At 28.8% G+C, this 27,386-nt stretch overlaps 1 protein-coding gene and 1 pseudogene across 11 annotated transcripts in view; both read right to left on the bottom strand.

Annotated features, from left to right (window-relative positions):
• LOC145193784 (trichoplein keratin filament-binding protein-like) overlaps positions 1-22,586 on the bottom strand; it is a 39,103-nt gene extending 16,517 nt beyond the window's left edge. For 2 of the 10 annotated variants that reach the window (XR_016445437.1, XM_090068175.1), the window contains exons 1-7: positions 22,337-22,586; positions 19,233-19,344; positions 17,693-17,745; positions 12,462-12,504; positions 12,288-12,344; positions 11,440-11,508; positions 4,682-4,713 (exon numbers count right to left, since the gene is read on the bottom strand). Coding sequence is in view for 6 of the 10 variants with exons in the window: in XM_090068175.1 (XP_089924301.1) it covers positions 4,682-4,713; positions 11,440-11,508; positions 12,288-12,344; positions 12,462-12,504; positions 17,693-17,745; positions 19,233-19,344; positions 22,337-22,527 (557 nt within the window). In the remaining 4 variants the exon portion in view is untranslated. Of the gene's footprint in view, positions 1-4,681; positions 4,714-11,439; positions 11,914-12,011; positions 12,079-12,287; positions 12,345-12,461; positions 12,505-15,657; positions 15,886-17,692; positions 17,746-19,232; positions 19,345-22,336 lie in introns of those variants that run through there. The other 8 variants (XR_016445438.1, XM_090068176.1, XR_016445439.1 and 5 more) reach the window with 6 other exon arrangements.
• On the bottom strand, positions 19,695-21,911 carry LOC149881137 (uncharacterized; annotated as a pseudogene). The gene is made up of 2 exons (XR_016445436.1): positions 21,613-21,911; positions 19,695-21,468 (listed from the first exon to the last, which is right to left on the bottom strand). The product of XR_016445436.1 is annotated as an uncharacterized LOC149881137 (transcript).
• Positions 22,587-27,386: the final 4,800 nt, after the last annotated feature.

The following is a 27,386-nucleotide window of genomic DNA, read 5'->3' as shown; positions in this document are numbered from 1 at the left end:
GAAGAGCTTGTAAAACAAGACAGATAAATGGTATGTTAAATAAGAGAATGACAAAGTGTTTTAATATCACCCAAAAACACACTTTTGAGGTGATATTTATTTAAATGTTTAAGGTGTTAAAGTAGTTAGTTAAAAAAATACAAAAAAAAAAAAATTTGTGGGGATCTGCTACTTTATGAACTTTAAAGGCAATAATAACAAAATCTTATGTTAAATAAAGGAATGAATATTCTCTTTTAGTAAATAACACTTAAAAACAAATTTTTAAAATTATTTCAGTGTTTAAAAAAAGAAAAAGAGTAGTTTAAAAAAAACAACCAAAAAAACCAAAAACTGAAGCAGTTGGTTTTTTTGGCCAAAAAAAACGGTTTTTTTGCAAAAAAACAAGAACCAAAAAAACGACTCACATCTCTCTCTCTCTCTCTCTCTCTCTCTCTCTCTCTCTCTCTCTCTCTCTATATATATATATATATATATATATATATATATATATATATATATATATATATATATACATATATACATATATATATATATATATATATATATATATATATATATATATATATATATATATATATATATATATATATATATGTATATATGTATATATATATATATATATATATATATATATATATATATATATATATATATATATATATATATATATATATATATATATTAGGGTGTCCCATTTTCAGGGTCACATTTTATTTTGACTACTCCTAGCATTTTTCTGCTGCGTATATGTGAGAAAATGAGATCTGTAAAGTTTTAGAGCTCTAACTTTATTTTTGTGACCACACAAGCCACCTTAAGTTTCAAAAATCATGATTTTTGGGTGAAAAAAGCCTATTTTTACAGTGCTTGTGTAGTCACAGTTTGAAAGATACAGGCTAATCTTATGTTGAACCATGTACTATTAACCCTTGTTAGTTAAAAAAAAATTGGGAGCAGTTTGAATAAAACCGTTCGTTAGGTTTGAAGTGAGTTCAAAGATAGGCAGTTGACACAATTTACCCATTTTTATGCGGTTTGATGTGGTTGACAAAATCAAACAAAGTACTGATCTAATCATTATCAAATGAGTCTAAATCGATTTCTGAACCCTTTTCACACCTAATTAGACCAACAAAAATCCAAAATTGGTTAAAAAGTACTAATTATATGTTTAATTTTATTTATATACTATACTAGACATTTTAACCACTAATTCTACAACATACTAACATTTTCTTTTCTTTCCACCAATCCCTTGGGGTCTTCCAGCCTTTTTTTTCTGGTCTACTGCTAGGAGAAGATCTTGCCTCAGCTCTTCATCAGTGCTTCCATCAACAAAGTTCTGTATAAGCTTAACATTCCTCTCTGCAGCATCATTAGTTACAGGAATGTTGGAGATAAAATTCTTGAATTTTGTGTAACCAGACAATCTATTTCACATACCAGGTGGAATCTTCATTCATTCAAGCTGCTGGCTATCCATTTTTAAGATGTTAAATATCAAAATGGATTCTGTATCAACAAACTCAGACAACCTGGACCTCTCTCCTTCTTTGTCAATGAAACCTGATACATTAACCTTCTTACACATAAATGACAGAGGATCCTTTTATTTTGAATCATTTATCATCAAGATTCTTTCAGCAATTTCAGACTTTTCTAAATGGATCAAAGTTAGATGAAGATACAATGTATGGTTTGCAATGCTATCGAGACATTTGGCTGCAACATTAGGTCTGCTCTTCATGTATGACTTCATCTCCCAGATTGCTTCTATGTCATGTCTTGGAGAAATTACAGTCTGAGACAAGGTTAAGAACCACTTTGCATAATACAATGCTACAAACTCAGAGATGGCCTCAACTTCTCTTTTTGTAGAAGCTGTGGAAACAATATCTGTCATTTGGCTCAGAATTTGCAGCTTCATGTAATATAAAGCCTATGCCATAAACCTTGCATGATGAATTGCTCCAGGTTGTCGAACTGTCAGTTGATCAATCTCTGGGGATAAATAGAATTGAACAATTTCTGCTAGCTCCTAGTAATTACCTCTGGGTATTTTGTCTTCATCCAACAACTTTGTGATGATTACTAGGGATACTCTAGCAGCATTTTCAAGTTGTTTATTTACTCCATATTTGAATTTGAAAAGTTTATTTTGATCAATCTGAATAAGAGAAAACTCATCCAACAGTTTCTTGAAGAGTTGATTATCTGGACCTAAGGTTGTCCTGAAGAGCATTGCAACATTCTTAATATGACACTCACAGACATGATGTCTGTAATTCTCCATCACAAGTTACACTCAATGCTAAGTGCTCTCTTTTGAGTTTCTTTCCAACAGTATACTGTTTGACTAGCTTTCCATCATAATGAAGAATCATGTTTGATTCAGCTTTTGCTCTTAAAGATTCCCTTGCTTCCTCTGCTGTTTCCTGTATGACCTTTCTACCAATTCTGTGTATATTGAGCTCTGATGCTTACATGTTTATGTTTTGAAATAAGGGCAGTATCTCCTACAATGCCAGCAGATGTAGATGGTTGTGGATCTATCTCATATTTACTCAGAATTAGAGGTGTCTGTTTCCTCTGAAGATAATTCTGTTTCACTTGAAGATGAAACCTGCAGCTCAGACTGATAACTCTGATCATGATCTGCTCCATACATTCTTACTTTTGCCTGTTGAGATCTTTGAGCAGAATAAATGTACCTTTTATCTTTTTTCCCAATGTACATTTTACTGCAACTTCTTTGATCATTTATAAAAATGATATCTTCTGCCTTGTCTACCTGAGATCTTTTCTTATCTTTCTCTAATATTTGTATCACATCACTGGGCATAACATCAAAAAGAACAGGCAAAATATTGTCTTTGAAAATGATTCTCTTTTCTACTTCTTTAGTGTTTTGCTTTTTTTGGAGAGAAATAAATTTTTTGTGTTTGGCTAGCAATTCACTCATTTTCTTCTGTACTTTGTGCATTCTGGATGTTGGAATTCCAGCTTTTTCATAAATAGCAGTGACCTTTTTAACCAAACACTGACAATTTTCCTCACAAATGAGCTTGAAATCATGAGAGAATTCACAGCAGAGAAGGGTGTTATCTTTGATCTTAGGATTTTCAGACTTTAAAATATAATAATGCTCTAAAATGTCTTTGTTAGAAGGGAGTTGATTGTCATTCAACTTGTCACTTATTCTTAAGAAGAAATATTTCTTTCTTTTTTCTGGTTTTAGCCATATTGTTCAATTAAACTTACTCTCTGCACTGAAATCAAATAACAACTATAATAGACAGAAGTTTATAAAAGTCTCCTATCACTTACAGAATTATAAAGTGTTCTTTCACTTAAAAAGATAAAGTTTCTCAAAGTTCCAATAATAGTGTTCTATCACTACTTTGAAGCACTTTTAGTAATCCTTCAGTTATGCGGCATAAAATAAAATTATTATTTTGCTTTTAAAACTTTTCATATGTTTTTGAGACAATGCAAGAAAGCAAAATAACTTATAGCCTTAACATTTTTCAACCGATTTTGGATTTTCGTTGGTCTAATTAGGTGTGAAAAGGGTTCAGAAATCGATTTAGACTCATTTGATAATGATTAGATCAGTACTTTGTTTGATTTTGTCAACCACATCAAACCGCATAAAATGGGTAAATTGTGTCAACTGCCTATCTTTGAACTCACTTCAAACCTAACGAACGGTTTTATTCAAACTGCTCCCAATTTTTTTTTATCTAACAAGGGTTTATAGTACATGGTTCAACATAAGATTAGCCTGTATCTTTCAAACTGTGACTACACAAGCACTGTAAAAATAGGCTTTTTTCACCCAAAAATCATGATTTTTGAAACTTAAGGTGGCTTGTGTGGTCACAAAAATAAAGTTAGAGCTCTAAAACTTTACAGATCTCATTTTCTCACATATACGCAGCAGAAAAATGCTAGGAGTAGTCAAAATAAAATGTGACCCTGAAAACGGGACACCCTAATATATATATATATATATATATATATATATATATATATATATATATATATATATTGCTATTGATATTTTTCAAATACTAAAACCAGTGTTAATATATTCTTGTATTATGGACTATTTGTAAATATTCATTTTCCATAAATGTGCTTAAAGGTTGTCCAAATTTGTTCTTTTCACCAGATTATTTTAATAAAGGTATTTGGTCAAACAACATCACAATTCTTGAATCTTTTGAATCTTGTCTCTTGGTTTAGTAGAAACAAATCATTAGTTTTGTTAAACTTCAAATTTCAGTTTTTAGAAAAGTTTAGAAAATCAGTATTTAGCACAAAAACAAATTACTCTAATATCAGCTTTTAAAAACTGGTTTGATATCTGTGGAAACTATAGATATTACAAAACTGAACATTATAGAACTGTTGTTTAACAAACCTTTTCAAGGTTTAATTATAAAATTACGTTAGCTTAACTTTGATCCAAAAGAGAACTTTTTAGAATCAATAAATTATATAATCAGGATCTCAATAAAAAATACCATTACAAAAATAATAATAATAATAGTAAAAATAGTTAAAAGATGAATAAGTTTACTAATAAAAAAAACAGTTTTCATATCTTATGATTTAAGTTTTGAGTTTAGTAAATTTAAATTTAGATATTAATTTAAAGCAATAAGCAGCAAACCTTCTATCAAATTCTTCAGTAGACTTCTTAATCTAAAGTTTAAAAATCCAGTTACTAAACATTTAGATGAAAAGAAACTTAAAAAAGAAATGTTACACTCTAGGTTTAAGAAAACATTATACAAATAACACAAGTCAATACAAGTCAATAATATATCTAAATTTTGAGAGTTTTTTTAGGTAATTTTAGATTGCTGATTTTAAAAATGGCAACTGTTTTTAGTTTTCATATCAAGTATTGACAAAAAAAACTCTGAAATTGAGAAATACATTGCACCAATAGAAATAGTAAAGATTAACATATTCATTAAACAACTTATCCATGGAACTAATCTAAAGTGCTGCATGTTGGGACTGTCTCTTCGAATACCCCATAAGTAATCACCAAGCATATGCATGTTTCAGATAAACATTGATACCCATTCTCTATAAACCTAATGACTTGATGAAAGTGCTCACTTTACTGGTCATCAAATTTTGCAAGAAATTCATCAAAAAGACTGTTGAGGAAATAAACCATCATGCTGCTGTTGCAGCCCAAATTAATGAAAACTTTCAACATTCTAAAAGAGATGTCTCTACTTTGGTTTAAAACATTTTTTGCTGAAAAAAAGATTTCCATGTTCTTTTCTCTGTTACTGAGTTTGTGAATTGTGAGTTTTGCATTAATGCAGAACTAATGTACTTGAAACAGTTTCCCTCCACATTAAAAGTTTTAACAAATTGCTTCATTAAGCCTAATTTGATATGATGGGAATGAAAAGTGATTTTTTCCTGCTATAAAAGTTGTTGGTCAAAGTTGTATGAAATTCTTTTCTCCAACATAGACCCATGTTCTAACTGGCCAGATATTCTGCTTCCAATTATATCCTTTATATCATATGACTTCATATGCATAGATTATATGACTTCATATGCATAGAATATATTGCTTATATATTTTTAGATATATCTATTTAGCTCTAACATTTACATTCTCACATTAGAGAGTAATAGTTATCTTCTTTAAAAAATTTTAAAAAAATAATGTACTGTTTTTTTACTTTGGGATGTTATGTCCAAAGCAGACCTACCTATAGAATAAAAACTTCATGCATTAGGCAGAAACTAATGCTAATTTCGAAATCAGTGACCCCAAATTATCTTAAAACAATCTACAAATTTGTCTTGTTGTTCTTGGAACCACAAAATAAGTGTTCGAGGTATAAGCCAACAATTGCACAAGACCAGGAAAAAGAGTACACAGACCAAGTGGATATTTGAGACTGCCTGATTTGTTACTTTTTTATATCTGATTATATCCAGGGGTTGTTTAAGCTTAAGACTAAAAATTTAGACCAATTAAATTTAGACCAATTAGGAATAAAGATATTTGGTCTTAAGCTTTAACAATCCCTGGATATAATCAGGGAATGCAAGGGTGCCATGTTAGCGATAGATTGTTCTCCTATTAACTTAATAGAAAAGAATAACCATTTATAACTGTTTCACAAGTTGAGAGGTATTTTCTACATATGAATGTTTTTGTCCACTTGCTTCTTTTATAAAGATTTTAAAAACATCTTTCAACAATCTTTAAAAAATTATAAGATCTAATGACAATAAATTAAGTTAATTTACTATTAACATTTGTACCTGCCTTACTTTTGCTGACAAGACATTCTCAAAGTGTCTGCATCTCGTTATTTTTTTATTCAAGACGAGACGATCCTAAAAGCATTGTCCTGATTAGCGAAAAAAATCAAGACAATTTTCAACTTTCAGTTAAAATCCAGGACAATACCAAAACTAGACGAGATGTCCTGGACAAAATAGGGGCTTTAACATTTCCTGGAATTTACATCTTTTTAACTGGATATATAAAAGACATATTAGTTAGTCCTTAATGTGAAATTTAAATAATGAATTTCTGGCACAATTACGATTACTTATTTCAGCTGCTACTATTGATATTGTTATACCATCTATATAAACACAGCTTTAGCAAACTTAATGGTAGCAGCTGAAATCAGAGAAGAAAAAAAATTTTTAGGATAGCATTTAACTTTTTCTAAAACTAAAATATCGTGCAAGAAGGGGATTAATATGTGCCCAAGGGCTAAGTTTCTGATCATTTAATATTGTTTATCACTGAGGTCAGTATTCACTTCTAATGCAAGAGTTTGCTTTACACTCATATTTAAAGGAGTGTAAAGCAAACTCCTTTAAACAAAAACATGTTTCTTGAAACTAAATTTGATATGTTAAAACAAGTCATACAAGTAAAAAAACTCAAATTTAAGAAATGCAAATGTCAATGAGTCCATAAAAACCTTGTTTTCTGCCATTTTCATTTGTTTTGATATAATAAACCACTGTTAAAAAATGGCGGAAGACAATGTTTTTTGGGTTCATTGACAATTGTATTTCTTCAATAACTCCCTATACCGCAGCAATTCCTTTATATTCTAAAAGTACAAGTGTAAATTAACTGAAAAAAAATATATTTCTCCTTGGAACTTGGTGGAAAATTTCTTTTACCTGATATTTAAAACAAAAAAGTATGTATATATTCTGTATTATTTTAGAAAATTCTTCTAATTTGAACAAAAAAATCAGATTGTAATTTTTTTGAAATATGTAAAGTTAAAAGATTATCTTAAAAGCAGGGCTGTGGAGTCGGTAAGCTGCTGTTCCGACTCCGACTCCTTGATTTTATCATGGACCGACTCCGACTCCGACTCCCGATTCCTTCATAAGTAACCAATTTGTAACAACAAATAGTTGTTTGTTTTACTACAGTTATTTGTTTGTAACAACAAATAACTGTAGTAAAATGTTAACATTGGCTATTTCATCACTATGATACAAATAATCCGACCACTTAGTGCTTTAAACAATATTTATAAGAAAACAATTTCTGAACAAACAACTTTTCTGAACTCTTGTTATGCAATAAACTCTTATGTAGTCGTTAATAACATTATAAATTTGTCAAAATCATGTTTGAAATATTGTCAGTTGGACAATATTTCAAACATGAAAGAACTTGTTCTTCTTAAAGTTCATATTCTTTAAGAATCTTTTCTACTAAGACCTGGAGAAATTTGCTGGTGTGATTAGCTTTGGTGTCTTTTACTGCCAATGTCTTGGTAACTGGTTCATTTTTTTCAAAAAAGAATTAAACATTGATTGCAAAATAGTTTACTCTGTTAAGAAACACAAAGTGTCCCTTGAGACAATCATTAAGTTCTTCTTTTTGTTTAACAGCTTCTTCAATCACTAATTTTCTAATACTCTCTCTCTCCAGAGAAACAAAGTTAACTGAATACTTACAGTCTTTCTGTTTGTGGAGCAACTCTTTGGTGCTTGGTGGTGGCACGCCTAGCTTTCTACTAAGAATATGTAGCACAGTGCCAGACAATTTAAGTCGGGAGTTAGGGGATCCTGAAGTTATAAGGGAAGGTAGAGGAGAGTGCAAAGGAGGTGATTTATGATTCTCAGTGATAAGCAGCAAATTACCCTATTGCTTATCACTGCTTTAAAGGCCTAAAAATAACATGTCAAACTACAATTTCCATTGTGTCTGGATATCCTACAGCTTTCAGACCATCCTGGGACTTGTAGTTTTGTAACATCTATAAAATCCTTATAAAAATTATGAAACTTTGAAAGATTTTTTTTAAACCGGAGTCGGTACAATTTTTTCCGACTCCGACTCCAGCCAAAATGAGCTCCGACTCCGACTCCACGACTCCGACTCCACAGCCCTGCTTAAAAGTAAATATAGACTTTATTTTAGATTAAAAAGTCTTCATTTTTACTAAATAAAAATCTCTCATTTTTTAGATTTCTTTGAAAATAATTTTAAAATTTTTAATTTCTTTTAACCATAAAATATAAAAAATAAGTTTTATGAAAAAACTGTTTTTACTTTTTAAATAAATGATCATTGTAATTTAATATTATCTAAAAAAGGGCACTATATTTCACAAAACGTTGAGGGGTTTATTGGAATTTGTTTGTTGTTTTGAGTCACTGTGCGTCATTTCTGGCTGGCAAAATAAATTTATTTGGCAAAAAATTTTCTTCACTGCGGAAGTGCGAGTTAGATATCTAGTTAACATAATTGATCTGTTTCATAACGTTTCTTAATATCCGGGACACAATTTTTAAATTCCGAGACAAAATTATTATCCCAACTTATAACTTTATTCCGGGACAATTTTTCCTTCGTCTCATTTTTTTTCTGGGACAATTTCTTGTCTTATTATGCTTGTCCAGGTTCATTTCAAGAAAATGATTCTGAGACGCAGACACTTAGTATTCTTTCTTTTTAAGATTTCTTGGCAAAAGCGAGGTCTTTAACTACAGTGGCCTTCAAAAATATAAGGTCAGTTAATTTTTTTAGACAGTTATTTAGTTACCTCTAAATTAATTTTTTAAATGATAAGTAGTTAAAAAACTATTTTAATTTCTGAGTTGCACAAGAATCCTGATAATTCGTTCTTGTTTTGACCAATATAAATTACAAATAATTTTTAAAAAAATCAATTTTTAACCAGTATTTCAAGAGATATCTCAATTGTTCAATTCTAGGCACACCAGAAGGAAAAAAATGGGCAAAAAATTAGTATCACAAAAAGTCAATTGGCAAATAGTCGATCTATCCAAAGATAGTACAAAAACTCAACAAGAAATAGCAAAATTATGTGGTTTTCACTATATTGCATCCAAACAATGCTGAAAAACTACAAACTTCCAAATGATATAAGAGATTTACCAAGAGTTGGCAGGCAGTCAAAGTTTATTTCTAGGGATCAAAGCTTATTTTATTGAAGGGTAAGGGAAGATTCTAAAATTACTACCAAGAACTGTTGTTATAGCTGAATTAAGTAACAAGGCTGGTTACATTAGTGTTAGTTATAGCAAAGTTAGAATGTGCCTTAATAAAAAAAGGTATTGATTGTTATATTGCTGCCAGAAAACCGCTTTTAGGGTGATAGATATGATTAAAAAATGTAAGTGGTGAAAAAAAAAAACCTCACTGGTCAGAAGAAGATTGATCTAAGGTCATTTTTAGTGATGAATCAAATTTTGAGGTAGTTAATCATAAATCAGGATTTATTGTTAAAAAATTAGGTTCAAAGAAATATAAGCAAAGATTTTGTGTACCAAGAGTATAAGGCAGTGGCAAAACAATAGGTATATGGAGATGCATTTCTCATAAGGGGATAGGATTTCAAAATATTTATACAAAGAGAATTAACCAGTATACTTACAAGGAGACCTTGGAAAATTGGCTTTTACCTTTTGCTAGATCATTTTTTGGAAGGCTCAAAAATTGGATTTTCCAATAGGGCAGCGCAACGGTACATGCTGCCTACTTGGTGAAAGAGTAGTTTCAGAGGCAACATATTACTCTTCTACACAAGCCAGCATGATCACTAGATCTTAATCTCTTCAAAAATATTTGGTCATGGATGGACGAGAAATTATAAAGAGAGAATGTATAAAGCGTCACACAATCAAAACTTGCACTTGAAAAAATTTGGAATGAAATTCCAAAGGAGTTAGTTATTCATCTGATTGAATCTATGCCAAAAAGTATTGCATCCAAAATATTGAATTAAAATGTGACCTTATGTTTTTGACACATTTTTTAATTTTAATTTTTTGACCTGATTCTCTTTTTTGATTGATTTTGATATCAAAGTGATATATTTTTCTAAATTTATTTTAATTTCGTTATACAACGTATTTCAAACAAAAATTTAAGAAAAAACCTCTCTTTTTTAAATCTTTTTTTTTAAAAAAAAAAAAGATATCTTAGCAGAATTGAGAGAGCTCTTTCATTAGAAAAAAATTAATTCTTAGTAAAAGTGACATCTTTCATTTCAAAAAAAAATTTCTTTACAAAAGTGAGAGAGGAGTCTTTAATTACAAAAAAGTTTACAATTTATTAAACTAACTATAACTAATTTACATAAACTAACAAAAAGTCTTGCTGTCATTAAATAACTTTTTACCATCAATAACTTTTTACCATCAATAACTTTTTACCATCAACAACTTTTATATCATTAAGTGAATTAGATATGGGGTATTTTTAAATAATTTTATTTTATAACTTAAAAATTGTATCTCAAAAAAAACTACATTTTTATATTAGTTTTGTATTGGATCTATTTTGAATGTATTTTTTATTTTAAAATCAAGTAAAACTAGTCAAGAAATTTTACAACTTTCATAAAATGGTAACACTTTGAAAAGGTTTTTTAAAGAAACCCCTTTTTAAGGGCATCATCTAAATAAAAAATATAAAGTATTTAATCAAAGAAATCTTGCTAAACTGAAGCTAGTAGGCAATCTGTTTTTTTTATTTTATTTTTTATTATTTTTTTTAAAATTGTTTACTGTTTTTTGAGGTAAGTTAATTTTGACTTCTCTTGTAAGTTATATAGAATATAAAGTTATAAGGATTTATGATATTTGGCAATAGAATAGTTTAGCTCTGATTTACTAACTGCAAATAAAATCATGTAATAAAGTTATTCTAAAAAATGTAAAATCATAAGAACTAAATTTTTAATTATCATTTTTACACTTAAGAAAAAAATTCAAAAGCCTGGATCACCTCTTTATGTATCACCTCTTTATGAACACCAAACTATACTAATTAGAGAATTAAGGATTTAGTCTTTCAAGCTTTAATACTATTTTAAATAATTAAAGTTATGATAACAGCTATAGACTAAAATTATACTAAAAAAAACATACATATTCTCTTTCTAACAACTGATCCTTCCAGTAATCTTTAAGCTCCTTCTGTTTTTTTTCCCCTTCTATCTGTACACAAAGAAATTTTTATGTTTTAAGAAAGACTTTTTTTAAAAAAAGATTCATTTCATCATACTAATTCAGATTAAGTAACAGTTTTTAGCAAGCGCATAGTCTACTTATCAGCAAAAATATCACAAATAAAGTTCAAATCAAAACTAATTCTTGCAGCCTTGAGGTGGCCTGCATAACCACTATTGGCTATTATCAATTTTTAAGAATCATGTTATAAGTAAGATATGTCAATGTTACATTTATTACCTGTGATATGCAAATCAATAAATACACTCCTAAAGAGTGCTTTTAAAAACTGCTAAACAAAATTTTTTGAGGTTTTTTAAGGTCTAACATATTTTGGCTTTCGAGTATTTTATCTTGGCTGCAAGTATTAGTCCACCACTGTGTTCTTTGAGGCTATAAAGTTAAAAGTCTAATTTTACAAATAATTTTTGATGCAGTTTTATTTTTTATCTCACTACATTCCATATTCTTACAATAAGTTTAAACCTTACTGATTTAATTCATCTTAATTCATCCATATGATAAGTTTATGAACAATTTGTCTGTAACAAGTTGAAACTATCAAAAATCATCATAAACGAAGCTGATAAATTATTGCAAAGTTTAATTTGACAAGAAACTAATATTAGAAATTAATATAAGAAATAATATTATATACAACTGTTAGAAATAGACACAGAAACTTTTCTCCTGTAAATTAATAAAATTATTAAAAACATTTATAGACAAAACAAAATTTTTCTGGAACAAAAATTCTTTAAAAACACCTCTCTGATTCTTGGTTCATTTTTTCTCCAGTAATCATAATCTTTTTCTGCAGCAACCTACAAATAGTTTAAACTACTTAATATAGTCTTGATATAAATAGCTTTTTAATAAAATACTATTTTAACAAAATGATAGAAATTGTAACAGTATTATAGAAATCCTAGTTTCCTTACCAATTTCCTTTGCTCTTCTTTTTTAGCTTGAAGATGTTCTACCCTTAAAATAAATTTTGGAGGAATCACATCCATTGGTAGGAATATAATGTATAATAAATTTTAATTTGTGATTCACTTTCATTTTATCTTTAAGAATCTCTTATAAAATTTTGAAATCTCTCATGGTGATTATAATAACAATTACATGATCAGAAAAAACTGAATATATTAATGAGGCCTATGGTTATTAAGCAACAAGTTAGCTAATTACTGACACCTTTAGAATAAGGATTGCAATCCCGGAGGTTTTTTTCAATCCCAGGATTATGGGATTGAAAAACATCAATCCCGGGATCCCAGGATTAATCCCGGGATTAAAAAGCAGATACAAGATCTATATAGTATTAAGTAGAATAAAAACATTACATTTAACTAAAAATATATTTGTTAAACGAATTTAATTTAACATGTTAATTAAATTTTACATGTTAATTAATATTAAAAATTTATGTTAGAAATTAGGAGATATGTTATGTTTTTTGTGCTTCAAAATGCGACTTCAGGAAGCATAACGCGTCCAAAATTTCATCACCCAAACAGTTACGAATTTTTGTATTGAACAGTCCAGCGGAAGAAAATGCCCGCTCAGCCTTGACACTTGTTGATTTCACGGTCATTAGAAAAGAATAAACTCTTTCTAACTAATCGCCACGTGTACCCACATTTTCAAATAGTGTCATTTCTTTTTGAACTTTTGATTACAATATGTCATGTCTAATTGTTTGTATTGGTGATTGTCCTTCTTTAATAACATCAAGTTCCTCTTCAATCCTTAAAGTATTACTTTTCAAATCCAGCATGTCAGACTCAACTGATGCTCTTACTAGAGCAGGATTGGAAGCATTTAATCTTTCCAACAATTCTACCAAAAGTTTTCAACATTGAAATGAAGAAGGCACCGTTATTATTTCTTCATCAACTTCAACGAGGCTTCGACTGTTATGTAGGTATTGCAGAAGTCCACTCATATCAGTTCAGCGTTTATGCATGCGAGTCATTAAAGCTCTACGCATTTCTTTGCTTATATTATTGTCAGCAGCTTTTAATTTTGTAAGCATGAAATTAATAGCAATGTCGGCTGTAAATAGGTTAGAATCTCGACGACATATTGCTTCAACCGTTGCTTTAATGGGAACTGAAGTTGTAAAAATCTCTGATAATATTGTCATACTTCATCATGTGACAGAGCTATAGAATTATCTTGCAGTGAGTAAATATCAATTCATGATTTTTGTATACAATTTTTTATTTTGTAAAACCGTTTAAGCATTAACAGAAGGCTGCTACACCGTGTCTTGCAGTCCATTACAAAGACAGTTGTTTTCAGCCTTAATATATATTTGTAAGATGTCGTTCTTGGTAGGTGATCGTCTAAATTTTAGTATTAGTTTGCGTTCTTTTTTAATGACTAGTTCATAATGAACTTCATTTAGTTCAATTTAAGGTCTTCTCTTTTCATGATTGTTGTCCAACAAATCTTCCTCAGTGTCCTCATTCTCGGATGAATCACTGTCAGAAAATTCATTGTTAAAATCTGGCTGATTTGCATCAAATTCATACAGGTCTATGTGTATGAAGTCCTTTTGTTGAGCCACCACCAATTTTGAAATTCTCTTGCAGTTTGGTAACATACTTATCGCTGTTTGGCCTTTTTCATCCCGTAGAAAATATTTCCAAACAGCTGAGTTACTTTTAATTGTAAAACCCACATACGACATGGTGATTTAATTTTTAATCATAAGATTCTACCTTATAAGAAACGCGCTTTTCTTTAGTTTGAAAAAACTGACAACAGTAAATAAGCTATTAAAAATTGTTAACAATAGTAACTAAGGTATTAAAAAATCTGACTAATTTAACGCGGATATTTTTAAAGTGTTTACGTAAATAACTTTTTAGAAACAACATAAACTTGTATTATATATCAAATTATCATAAGATAAATATAAACCATATGTAATGATACAAAGTCTGAGTATCGCAAGCAAGCATATTAATATTTGTCAGTGCTTCCAAATCAATTATTTAAATCAGATCGTACTCAATTTTTAAATAGTGTATATGTTAACCAACATGACATAGTGCAAAGATTTTCACTTTTGTTTTTCTCTAAATCAATCCTTTTCGATATCGTATTTTATTGTACAACCGCAAATACAATACTTTTTACAAATTTATGCTAAATAAAAATTATTTTATTGATACGCAAAATTGTTGGTATTTTAATATATTTTTTGATTACGCTTTGTTTTGTTCGATCTTATAGGGAATCCCGGGATTGATGGTTGACAATCGCGGGATTTTGGGATCATAAAAAAGGCCGGGATCCCGGGATTGCAATCGCTACTTTAGAATATGACTTTTCATCAATATAAAGTTTACTTTTTTTTAATTAGTAGCATATATATATATTTTTAGCTTTTTTTGGACTTTATTCAAAACAAATACATGCTTTTATTCCAAAAAATTACTATTAAAAGTAATTAACTACTAATTAATCATCAAACTTATTTTGATAAAACGCCTTTAAACTCAATTGTAAAAAAACTCTATTTTGACAAACCAATTGAAAAATAAAACCAATTGTAAAAAAGTAAAAATGTAAAACCAATAGAAAAATTCCAAAACATTCATTGAAATAATTTTTGTTTTGAGAAATCATTTGCTTAACAGATATTTATTTGTTTGACAGATTATCTTTTTATGCTCAAAGCTATTCAAATAAGGTTATAAATAACATTTATAGTTCTTTCTTTTACACTAAATATCTCTGATAGCATCTATAATCATTTAATGTATACACTATTAGTGTAAACTCACAAAGAAAGTGGTAAGTTACAGCTATTATATTATTACTAAAAAGCATGAGATGTCAAGCGGCTGTAGTAAGTTTTTTAGTAAGGAAAAAACAAGTCGTGTAAATATAAATGTAAACAAAAATATAGATATATGTAAAAAGGAACAATACAAGAAAAGTTGAGGTTAGTAATTTTTGTTACAACAATTGGTAAACAACTTATTGTATCTGATACAAACAATTAATCAAAAGAGAAAAATGTTACTAAAACTATTATATACTTAAACAATTAAAGGTCAATCTTTACAAAAGCCTACAAGTTGATAACTCTACAAAAATACAGTGTTATTAACTCACCAAAAAAGCATTGTACTGCATTACTTTTGGCTTCATGCTGTTGTGTATGAAAGACCACTTTTGTAGTTGAGAACCTGCACTTTATCAAGTTCTGCAGCCACATGAATTTGATGATTAGTCTACTGCTTTAACTATTAGTTAGGAATTGAGTTGACACAAAAAAGATTACAAAATACAAAAAAGATTACACCTAATATATTGATGGGTCAACACAGTTGATTTCTAGCAGTTACAGACCACACATTTGTACACTATAAACTATTGATCATGCTGGTCTTATTTGTGTATTTCTAGAAATTTGACACTGCTGAGATTGAATTATGGATCAAATCAACTGAATGTATTAAATAATTTAGATTAAATAGCTTCTGTGTTAGCTTCAATTTTAACATAAAACTCTAAGAACTGAAGTTGATTACCTTTTTATTAGCTATGTTGTGCCAGGTGTTTATGATAATGGTCTTTATGATAATATTAAAAAAAAAAAAAAAAAACTTTTTGCAGTTATTTTGAAGCAACTCTCAAAAACAATTTTTTTAACCAGCACTTGTTTTCCTTCTGTAGAGTATTACATATGGTTTATATGACCTATAGTCATATATATTCCCATGCTATCATAATTGGCCTAAAAGTGTCAGCTATATTTTCTGATTTGATATATTAATCAGGTTGCTTTTTTGAATTTGGTAACAGCAAACTTTGATTGTATTGTTTCTTTCTTGATTTCAATAAAAAGTAAGATAAAAAAAAAACAATAAAATTTAAAAAAATAAGTTAAAATAAAAATGAATAGTATTTGAGGAAGGGTTGGTACTGAAAAATCCAAATTAAAAAACCCAGCCAAAAACCCAAACAAAAACCCAGCAAAAACCTAGCTTTTTGAATTTTTAATGATTACTAAATTAGAAAACACAGATCATGCAAATGTTTAAAATTTTATGAATAAGTTGCATGGTCTGTGTTTGTAATTGATAAAAACTTTTTAGAAAAAAAAGAAAATGGAAATAACAAAAGGATTTTTAAAAACAAACTAAAAAAATTCCAATGTGAAGGTGCAAGAATGATCAGCCATTTTAGTGATGAACAAGGAGAGCAAGGGATAATAACGTAACTGCAATTTGCACAGACAATCATACCAAAAAAATGTTTTATTTTGAAATTATACCTATCTTATATCTAAAATTTTTTATTCTAAATTAGGAAAACTAGATAATAGTGAAAACTGGATGTGATTTTTGATTCCATACTCCAAAACACTTTTAGGTTAGTTGGATTATCACTGTAAAAATAAATATCTTTTTCCTGACCTTTGAAACTTAAACTTTCATAAGCTTCATAAACAAAGTTCACTTTCTGAACAACAATTATTTTTTTACACATTCAATTGATCAAATTAAAAATAAGGAGATGTAAATTAGTAATTTATACTTCTACAATTAGGAAATAAAGATGAATGTGAACTTCTATAACTGTAATTAGGAAAAAGATAACTGTGGCTTGAGTAAGGATTTGGGTTCTAAGTCTAAGCAGAAAACCAACACAAAAAAAGATTTCTTCAAGTTATAAAATTGTGGAGTAAGATATCTGTTGAGCTTCCAGGTTCTAGGCTGAAACAACCTTGTGCTGTTCTTAATGTAAATGGGTACCCAAAGAAGTATAAATTTATATTTTTTTTATAAGAAAATAACTTTTTGACTGCTACTGTATATTATAAAAATTGAATAATTGAACTTTTGTTGTGAAGATCTTTTGTAACAGAAAATAATTTTGTTGTGAATATTTTTTGTAAAAGAAGTATCCAACTTTATTGCTGTAAAACTGAAAAGCAGGCATTATGAGTCAGGCACATGCAATAGGCACCCAATGAATCAGACCCATGTAACAAGCATAGAATGAATCAGATATATACATAAAGTTTTATAGCATTTTCATTTTAGCCTTATTCTGTGAATTAAATCTTTTCATAAAATATTTATAATGAAATAAAGTAAACTTTTAGGTATAAAGAATAAATTTTTCTTAAAAAAAAACATACCTTTCATTTTTTTTTGATAATACCCTCATAAATTTAATTTTTTTTAGCTCATCCTAAAACACAAATATACACTTAAATATGTAAAACTATAAATATATGTATATACTACAAAAAAAATTTACTCTTAACATTCTGAATTTCTTCTTAGGTGGATGGGGGAAGAGGAAAGAGGGAAGAGGGAAGAGGGAAAGGGGAAGGGGGAAGGGGGAAGGGGGAAGGGGGAAGGGGGAAGGGGGAAGGGGGAAGGGGGAAGGGGGAAGGGGGAAGGGGGAAGGGGGAAGGGGGAAGGGGGGAGAGACAGTTGTAAAGATATTTAGAGTTCAGTAAGATTCAGCAACAGCTCAATAACATCAAAGCTTGGCAAAAAAAAAAGTACTTTATTGTTAAACTTTGATGTTATTGTCATTCACAATAGAAAAAATTTAGAAATATATTCATTAATTTGTCTGTTATTTTTCTGCAGATTAATCTAGAATAGATTAATTATTCAAGTTTTAATAGTTAGAAAAAAGAAGGTCTTCATATATATACCACAGATGGCCTCTCATTTATAGTTGGCTATACAACTTGACCATAGGACTCAATGGTAGAATGCTCTAGCAGCTTTGCTCTAGCCAGACCTCATCTTTTTTTTTGTCACAACATAGCCATCAGTGTCTGCCTGGTGATGCACTTGTTGAAGTTTATCATAGAAATAGACAATAAGTAATTTATTTGGTGAAAATTTATTCATACATTATTGTTAATGGGGTGGTAAATAAACTTTTTTTTTTTTATTTATAAACAGGAGTTATGACCATGTAAAGCCATTCCTATTCACATTAAACACCTTGATTGTTGAGGCAAAAATCAAGGTGTTTAATGTGAATAGGAATGGCTTTACATGGTCATAGCATTTGTATGATCAAGAGTGAAGATGAAAAATATATTTTCCATGATATATCTATTCAACTTTAGGATAAAAATTCAATTAATTGGGCTTCTGGTAATATGAGCATAACTGAGCCACATCTTCATAAGTCTATATATCCGTCTATGTTTAACCATCTTTGTCACATATTGAAGCACTTATGCATGCAGTGATGATCTTTAAAATTTGCTGTGCTTTCTCCAGTTTCTAAACCTGATCATGTCTCCTTTTTTGCCTCTGATCTTCTTTTCTCAAGTCATGATCATTTTTCAGCCTCCTTGCTGGTTTTTTGGAAATTGCAGGTTCTCTTTAATACAATTCTGTCAAACTGCCAACATTAGTTCTGGTTTGATAAATATTATTTACAAAACTTTAGAAAACATAAATATATTTTGAGATAACACTTAACATTAATCAATAATCAATAATCTCAACAAACTGTAATTTCAACAAACTGCTTAAACTGTAATTTTAACGTGTCTTTCTATAGAAGATATAGATGCAAGTTTTTTAATTTTTCTATGACCAATGGTCATCTTTAAGTAATTATGTTAGTTACTTTGCAAAATCATTTTTTGGGAACACCCTGATAAGCTAAAGCAAATTATTTTGCATTATAAATGTACTCACTTGATATAAAGCATTCTCTTTTAACAAAAACAAATGCAATTTATTTCTTCTAAGTTCCAATAGACTTTGCTTTTCATCAGCTGGTCCAAACAATTTATCAACGCAACTCATACTTAAAAAAAATTCCAAAGTGTTTAGTAGATGTGTGTATGTAAATAACCAGGCTCTTTTTGAAAAAAATCTACAACTAATGCAGAAAAAAATAGAACTGATATTTAATAGAAATGATTGATGTAGTAAGCAATCACCTCAGCAGGTATCAGTTTTTTACTCATCGTATGAAATGAACTCGTCATTTCGAAAAGGACACAAGTCTGTTAATTAAAACTTTTCAGGATCAACAAAAATATGTCTCTTATCAAAAAAAGTCTACGGTGCTTATAAAACTAAATATAGGAGTAGATAAATAAAAAACATATAGAGTTTTTGTGAACTTTATTTATTAAAAAAAAAAAAAAAGTCATACAGATTTTTTTAACTTAAACTTTTGGACTAATGCCTTTTTCAAAATGAATTCTTTTTTTTACATACAAATCCTATGACTTTTAGAAAAATCTTTAGTTAATCATCTTTTATTTCTTGATATTCATTGTTTGTTAAAGTTGATGGCCATGCAAAAACTTCTGTATAGAAGTTTTGATACTCTACTATTGAATATGGAATATATTTTTCTATTTTTTTTTTAAATCTGATATTTTTTTTTTCATTGATTGGCACTTTCCCAGCATATGCAGGAGTATTACTTGATGGTAAGGATGGCTTGGTACCCATCCTTTGTAAGAGCTGGAAATCATGACTGACTAAGCAATCTATGGATTCACATGTTGTCACTAGACCAGGTGTGGTTTTAGAGAAGGTAAAATGTGACACTTTAGAAATACCAAAAGTTACTTTTTTGTCCTTGGGTATTCCTTTGCAATAGGAATCCACAGATAGCACTAGTTTCTTATAATGGTTCGGCCACCATTTTTTTATGTCAATAATATCTTCAGTTTTAGGCCTTCTTATTTCAAAGTTTTCGTTAGCCCCAGCTATAAGATTTTCATACTCAGTTGGTGTGTAAATCCTGTCATTTTTTCGAATATGTCTTTTCGCTGTCCCGAACCTTCTATCATTTGGCAGGAATGAGTGACCTCGTTTGGGTATGTAATATTGGATCTCATTTATATTGCTAACTAGTTCAGCTACCAGTGATAAAAGAACGCGGACCATGGCATGATTCCGATTTTGGCCAGCACAACCATCTGAAAATAGGTGCAGTTCTTTGACATCATTGCCAATATATTTTTTAATATATTCCAGTACAAAAGTACATACTTCATTGGGACCTTTGTTAGCAACTCCTTCACAATAAGAATAAAATACTGATTTACCTGTTTTAAGATCATATATGCAAAACTCATATAGCCATAATTGACGTAGATAAAAAATCTCCTGGACAGGGATATGTGGAAGTGGCAAATTTTGCATAAAATCAAATGCAATCCCATACACAGTTGGATCATTCTTGCACTTAGTTTCTACTTCCTGTTTTTTTGTAAAACTTATTTGCTTATCTTTTATGGATCTCAATATCTGCTTGATAGACTCTTTTTGCATTTTCATTAATATGTGGATTTTTTAGTTTAATCTTTAACTCTTCACACAGTCCACAGACATCAATTTGCTTTCTACCAAATGATAAGCTAAATTTTTCCAGGAAATATTTTAAGTAAAATTTATATTTAACAGGATAATCTGGATATTTTTGTTCGTATAATGTGTGCATAATTTTCACATTGAGTTTTTCATCTAAATAATAAGATGATGCATCTTTATTATAGTAACGCATATGTTTAACAGGAAATGACTCAATATGCTCTTGTATTTTAATGTATCATCAGGCAATGCGTTGCTTCGTGATCGCTCAGATTTACCTCTGTGATCTATGGGCTGCTCATTTCTTTTTAATAAAACACATAAACGTCTAACTTGTTTCATAGAAATTCCATGCATACTACAAAAAGCTTTCTTGCACACTTTTTTTCTAACACTATTTACCTTAATGTGATAAATAAAGGTAAATTCTTTTTTCTTAGGTTCTTCAGATCTAGGACGTTTTCTCTGTATATCCTTTTTTTCAATTAATGATTGCAAATATGTGTCTAGAGCGTTTTTGCTATCAAATTTGTTAACAAACTGTATAGTACTTTTTATAGCATCTTCAGATATAAGCTCCATACATTTTGAATTGCATCTACAAACAAAGAAAACAATAAACATTATCTTGAGGTAATAATATAAGAACTATAATATTATCTTAAGGTAAACATTAACTGCTAATTATTGGTGGTAAAAAATCATGAGAAAATAAACAAAATAACAAGATAGGAAAACTAACCTGCAAGAAGCTCCTGTATGTCTTGGTGCCACATCATTCCCTTTGTGGTTTTTATGAGCTTCTCCAGCAATTTTAGCCTTTTTTATTTTAGTATATTTGTTATACCAGACACTCTTTTTCTAGATTTATAAGCATTTTCGGCAAGCTCGCAATTCTCCATTTTTCTAACTGATAAAGTGATGTTACATTTGATAGTTACGCTTCATTTCACGTGAAAGCGGCATAAGTCCCAGGACTGGTGCCATTTTCAAACAGACTTTAATTTTCATTTGCCCTAAAAGTTGACTTGTGGTATATGGCAATGTTCCTTTTTCAAATGAAATATGTAAAACACTTCAATAAATAAAATGGCTCAAAAAAGTGAAATTCGAAAAAAGTGTGACTCGTGCCCTTTTCGAAATGACGGGTTCAAATGATTATGATAGAAATCATGATGAAAACTACAAAAATACATTTAATACTGTTTACTTAACTGTACCAAACTTTTTATTAGTTTTCAAAGATTTATTTATGCAATTGCTATGTGAAAAAATTTAGTAATCTTTTTTTTTTGTAAAAATTGCTTTTTGAAAAATTGCTTTTTGAAAGAAAAAAAGCAAAAAAAAGCAAAAAATTAAAAAAAAAATCTTAATTTGAAATCTATTTTATCAATAAAGAATCTCCATAAAAAATCAATACAAAAAAAAATAGATTTTCTTCAAACAATTATGTAAAAAATACATACCTCTTTATGAATGAATTTTTTGAGGTCCACCCTTTTATTTTATTAGCTTGAACTTCTGAACTTTTGAAGTACTGATCATTTCTAATATTAATTGCATTGAGTTGTTCTTTCTTATTAAAGTGCTCCACAGATATTTCAGCATGTGATTTTAAATTTTTAACCCAATGTGGACACATTGTTGGGAGTGCCATGTTGCTTTAACATTACATATATATAACTTTAATAATATACATAGCTTTAACATTATATATATATATATATATATATATATATATATATATATATATATATATATATATATATATATATATATATATATATATATATATATATATATATATATATATATATGTTAAACTATTTATTAAAAAATAAAAAATAAATATTTTTTCAATTTTTTTTTTCAGAAACTAAAGTTCATTATCAATAAATGGACATCACTGACTTTTTCCTTGGAATTTTTAAGTGGCATAATTTCTATTTTTAGTCCTTCTTCTTTGTTTAAAAACAAAACAATATCTTAAAAATGGGCTCTTAATGATGTAAGGGGCTTCAAAAGACAGTTAACCCTGCTGTTTCTTTAGCTAATTTTTTTTTTGTTATCCCGCTGAAATGTCTATGGGAAGTTATTACATTTTGTTAACATCTATTGTGAAGCAATAGATTTTGTTTATCTTATAAAGTCAAATTAATTAAAACATAAATTTTAACACAAATTAATCAGAAATATAACTACACATGAAATTAATAAGACCAACATAAAATTAATGAGAAACATAACCATAATTTCAATATATTTTTCTAATTAGTATCTGAATCTTCTGATGCCAAATCTTGTGTTTCTGTGTTTGAAGTAACAAGATTATCAAAAAAAATGTGATTATCAGGTTTACATAGACGCTTCAGAACTTGTAAGTCGCTTTACTTGGCAGTACTTTTTGGTAGAACTGAGGAATACATATTAAACAGATTGAGTCCAGTTTCTGTTTGATAATTTTATCTACATTTTACCAAAACAGTATTTTCAATATTACCATTCCAGTTGTTACGAAAGAGAAGCAGTGCAGGGTGTATATCTTGAATGACAAGTTCCCTGACTGATGGAGTTTTTTTCGGACATGCGCACTTATAATATTGTTTCAAGTAATCAGAAAATCTGAAAAAATTTACATTGAAAAAATTTACAACATTAAAAGGTGAAGGTTTTTTTCTGCAATTCTTAAGAACCTGATGCCAATCCTCAGGAATTTCAACATTAGCCTTTATATTAACATTTGCCATGTCACAATTGCATTCCATATAAGAATGACCTCATCTAGGAATTGACACTTTAATACATTTTAAATGTTTTTGAAAGTGAACCATCCAATGCAAAAAACGAAACACAGTGTAACTTTTGTTTTGTCCTGCACATCCATCGTAAAACAAATGTAATTCAAAGACTGTGTCAGAAAGATGAATAATGATTAAATGATAAAGTACAGAGCAAACATCATCACCTACCTTTTTTCCTGTTGTTTCATTGTATGTATAAAAAAAACTTCATCACTGGATAGGATGTGTACATTAAATGAAAAAAATTTTAGCTGTCTTCGGTAATACACATCGTTAGTTGATTTATTAGGCAAGGGTAAATTCTTCTGAAAATTAAAAGCAATAGCTTCAAACGTGTCTGAGTTTTTTGCTCGTTATTTTGCATCTGACTTTCTGTTATAAAATACAGCAGTTTTTTTGTGTAAAAATCATGCTCTGTTTCAAGGTCTTTTTTTTTTTTATTAAGTTTGATAATATCTTCACCAACTGCTTTAAAAAGCTCTTGCTCAGTATGTTTTATATTTACAATCAACTCATCATAAGCTAAACAAGTGTCTTTTCGTGGAAAGCCAAACCCAATAATAAATTCATTGTTAAAAACTAATGTATGTTTTGTATCCTACTTTAACAGTTGGGTAAGCATGTTTGAATAGTTCAAACATTTTAGAGACATTTAGATCTTCAGATAAGTAAATTTTTTTAGTTTTTCCAATAGCATAATGAGATGACCTTACTCTGAAAGAAGATATATGTTTTTGGATAGCTTCACTGTCACTTTTGGTTATTTTATGTGGCCAATTTTTATGTTTGCCTTTACCAACAATTGGAGGGCAACCTAAAAGAACAGAATTACATAATATTTACACATACATACATACATACATACATACATACATACATACATACATACATACATACATACATACATACATACATACATACATACATACATACATACATACATACATACATACATACATACATACATACATACATATTTATATATATATATATATATATATATATATATATATATATATATATATATATATATATATATATATATATATATATATATATATATATATATATATTTGTGTATATGTATTTATATATGTAAATAGTTTAGTTCATAACTTAAAATATTATAAATAACTTCTTTAACTATTTAATAATCAGTTATATATATTCGATCCTAGCTTTTGTAATTCCGAAAAAAGACATCATAGCTTTAATGCAGACTGGAACTTCGAGAGCTGATTGTGCTCTTTGCACCTTTACACAATAAAAAAATGAAAAATCATGTAAGTAAGTTTTATCTGCATTCCGTCGTGGTCTTCTTCTGTTAATGTTTTGGATTTTTATTAGTGTGTATAAGTACGCGTCCTGACTAATTTTAGATGAATATTCAATAAAGTTCTTAATTAGTTCGTTCCTTTCCTTACTACTAATATTTTTAAAACATGCAAGTCGAATACAACTACATTATGCCCCAATAATGTGGCTCGATAAATTGTATATTTTTTTTTTCTATTTTTGCAGTTAATATTAGTCTTTCTTTTTCTTGATTTTTCTGTAACCACCAGACTATAGTTACAAGCCATTTTGTTTTTTGTTTACTTTCTTCCGCGGCTTTTTATTCAACCAATACTTGAGGTATTAAGGAACCATGTGGTTTTCTAAACTATAAAAACTTCAGACAACGCAGGTTATTCCAAATGTAACCCTCGACATCACCGATTGTTCCATTTGCTTAATTTTACCCTCTTTTTTTTATGAGTAGACTAGCTTTTTCATTTGGTAATTAAAATAAAAGATGATATAAGATATGGATGTTTGAAAAATAATAATAACTCAAAAATTTCAAAAATGTGACATCGCTGGTTTTTCCACTGAGGTCTTCATATATACTAGCAAAAAGCAACCCGTAATACGGGTTATGGGGTCACTACTATAAAACTCATTCCGATCGGAATTCACGACCATTTCATCTGAAACCCGCTGAAATGAGCGGATTGTTACTATAAACATATTTTTTCGTAACTTCCGCTAATTTCAGCGTAAAAACCCAATTAAAATTGACGCGATCTTTGTGTAGCGGAAATCGTAAATCCGATAATTTGAGCTAGCTTTTTTTTTTAACAGTTTCTTGTTTTGAAAACAAAAACAGAAATCAAACTCAATTTCTAACATTTCTCATTGACAAAATTAGAATAATAAGTTCTGCATTTCATTTTTCACTGTCCACCTCGACAACAGATAATCAACAATGGGTAAGAAATTTAAAATATGAATTTGGGCACGAATAAATTTCTTACTTTTTTCACACCAAACTCTATTTTCATATGAATTTCTCCACAAATATCAAACACCAAGGTTATCATTAAATATTATTTGCAAGAAAAGAGACTATTAAGGTTAGTGTCACTAATAATGAAAGAAACTGCTTTGCCAATTACAAATACTTTTATCTAGATTTCTTTATATTACAGTAGAACACACTGAATTTGAATGTAAAAACTCAGAATTTAATTCTAGAATAGTTGTATTATATTCTATAGAACTATTTGAGTCTAATGTCAAAAACAATTTCATCTTAGGGTATTAGCTTTTGACTCCCCATACTACTTTTGTTAGAATCTGTCACCTTCTTTGTAGTCACTTGTTTGATGTTGTCCCAGAAGTCCTACATAGTTAAATAATACATTTTAAGTTTGCAACATTTTACAACATTGATTACATCCTATAATATGATATTGCATTATTGCAGTATTTTGCACCGTCTAGGAACCATTTACACCTTAGGCAATAGGTCACTTTTACTATATTAAAATATTGTCAGGTAACTAAAACTGATGCCTGGCAATTATTATTTTAGTAAAAATGACACAAATTTTCCAACTTACAAAATGTGTAAATGGCATCTAAGGGTCAACATAGACAGGTGATACTAAAGCAATACTTTTTATAAAGTAAAATTATCAAGGATGTGATAACCACTGACTTTCACAAAATAATTAAAAAGAGAATTAAACTTTTCAGGAGACAACAAATAAAGTTTTCGATTGGTCAGAGCAACCTTGATTATTACTTTGATTTCTCCTAAAAAAAATTTTAAATAAATGGAATTGAATTGTTCAATTTTAGTTTGCTAGAACAAGGATATTTTTTTATGCTTTTTAAAGGTATTTCTTGTTACTAGCAAAAAGCAACCCGTAATACGGGTTATGGTCGGTCTGTTAATTTATGGTGGCTGTTTTCCACAATTTAAAGTAGCGAAGCCATTACTAATACCCTTTTAGAAAAACGCCTTCAAATTTAAAAAATTAAACCATCTGTAAAATTAAAATAAAATGTATGCGGAGGTAAAATAATTTACCAATTATTTAACATTATTTGAGAAATTTAAAACTGACATGTCATATCAGTGTAAGGCAGAACCATTTTCCTCGACATTACTAAGTTCAAAAAATACGTTTTTAATTACTGACACAAAATAATATTACTTTGTCATGCTTTAAATTGAAGAAAAAGTAAAGCTAAATTCTAGTTATATTTTTATAACATGAACTTTAATAAGAGTAATATAAAGCGAACGTTAATTATACATGAATTATTAATTTTTTGGTATCCCCTTCATACATTTTTCTTTAAAAAAGGAAATTGTCTTTAAATCGTTAAATGAACACAATTAAATGAATTTATTCAAAATATCTGACCGTTTGACTATTGCTAT

Source organism: Hydra viridissima, unplaced genomic scaffold, assembly GCF_058129835.1.
Source record: "Hydra viridissima isolate aposymbiotic clone 2 unplaced genomic scaffold, HvirCarnegie_v1 scaffold_12, whole genome shotgun sequence".
NCBI classification, from domain to species: Eukaryota; Metazoa; Cnidaria; class Hydrozoa; order Anthoathecata; family Hydridae; genus Hydra; species Hydra viridissima.
The sequence above is the reverse complement of the archived record's forward strand: the minus strand, read 5'-3'. Positions and strand labels throughout refer to the sequence as shown.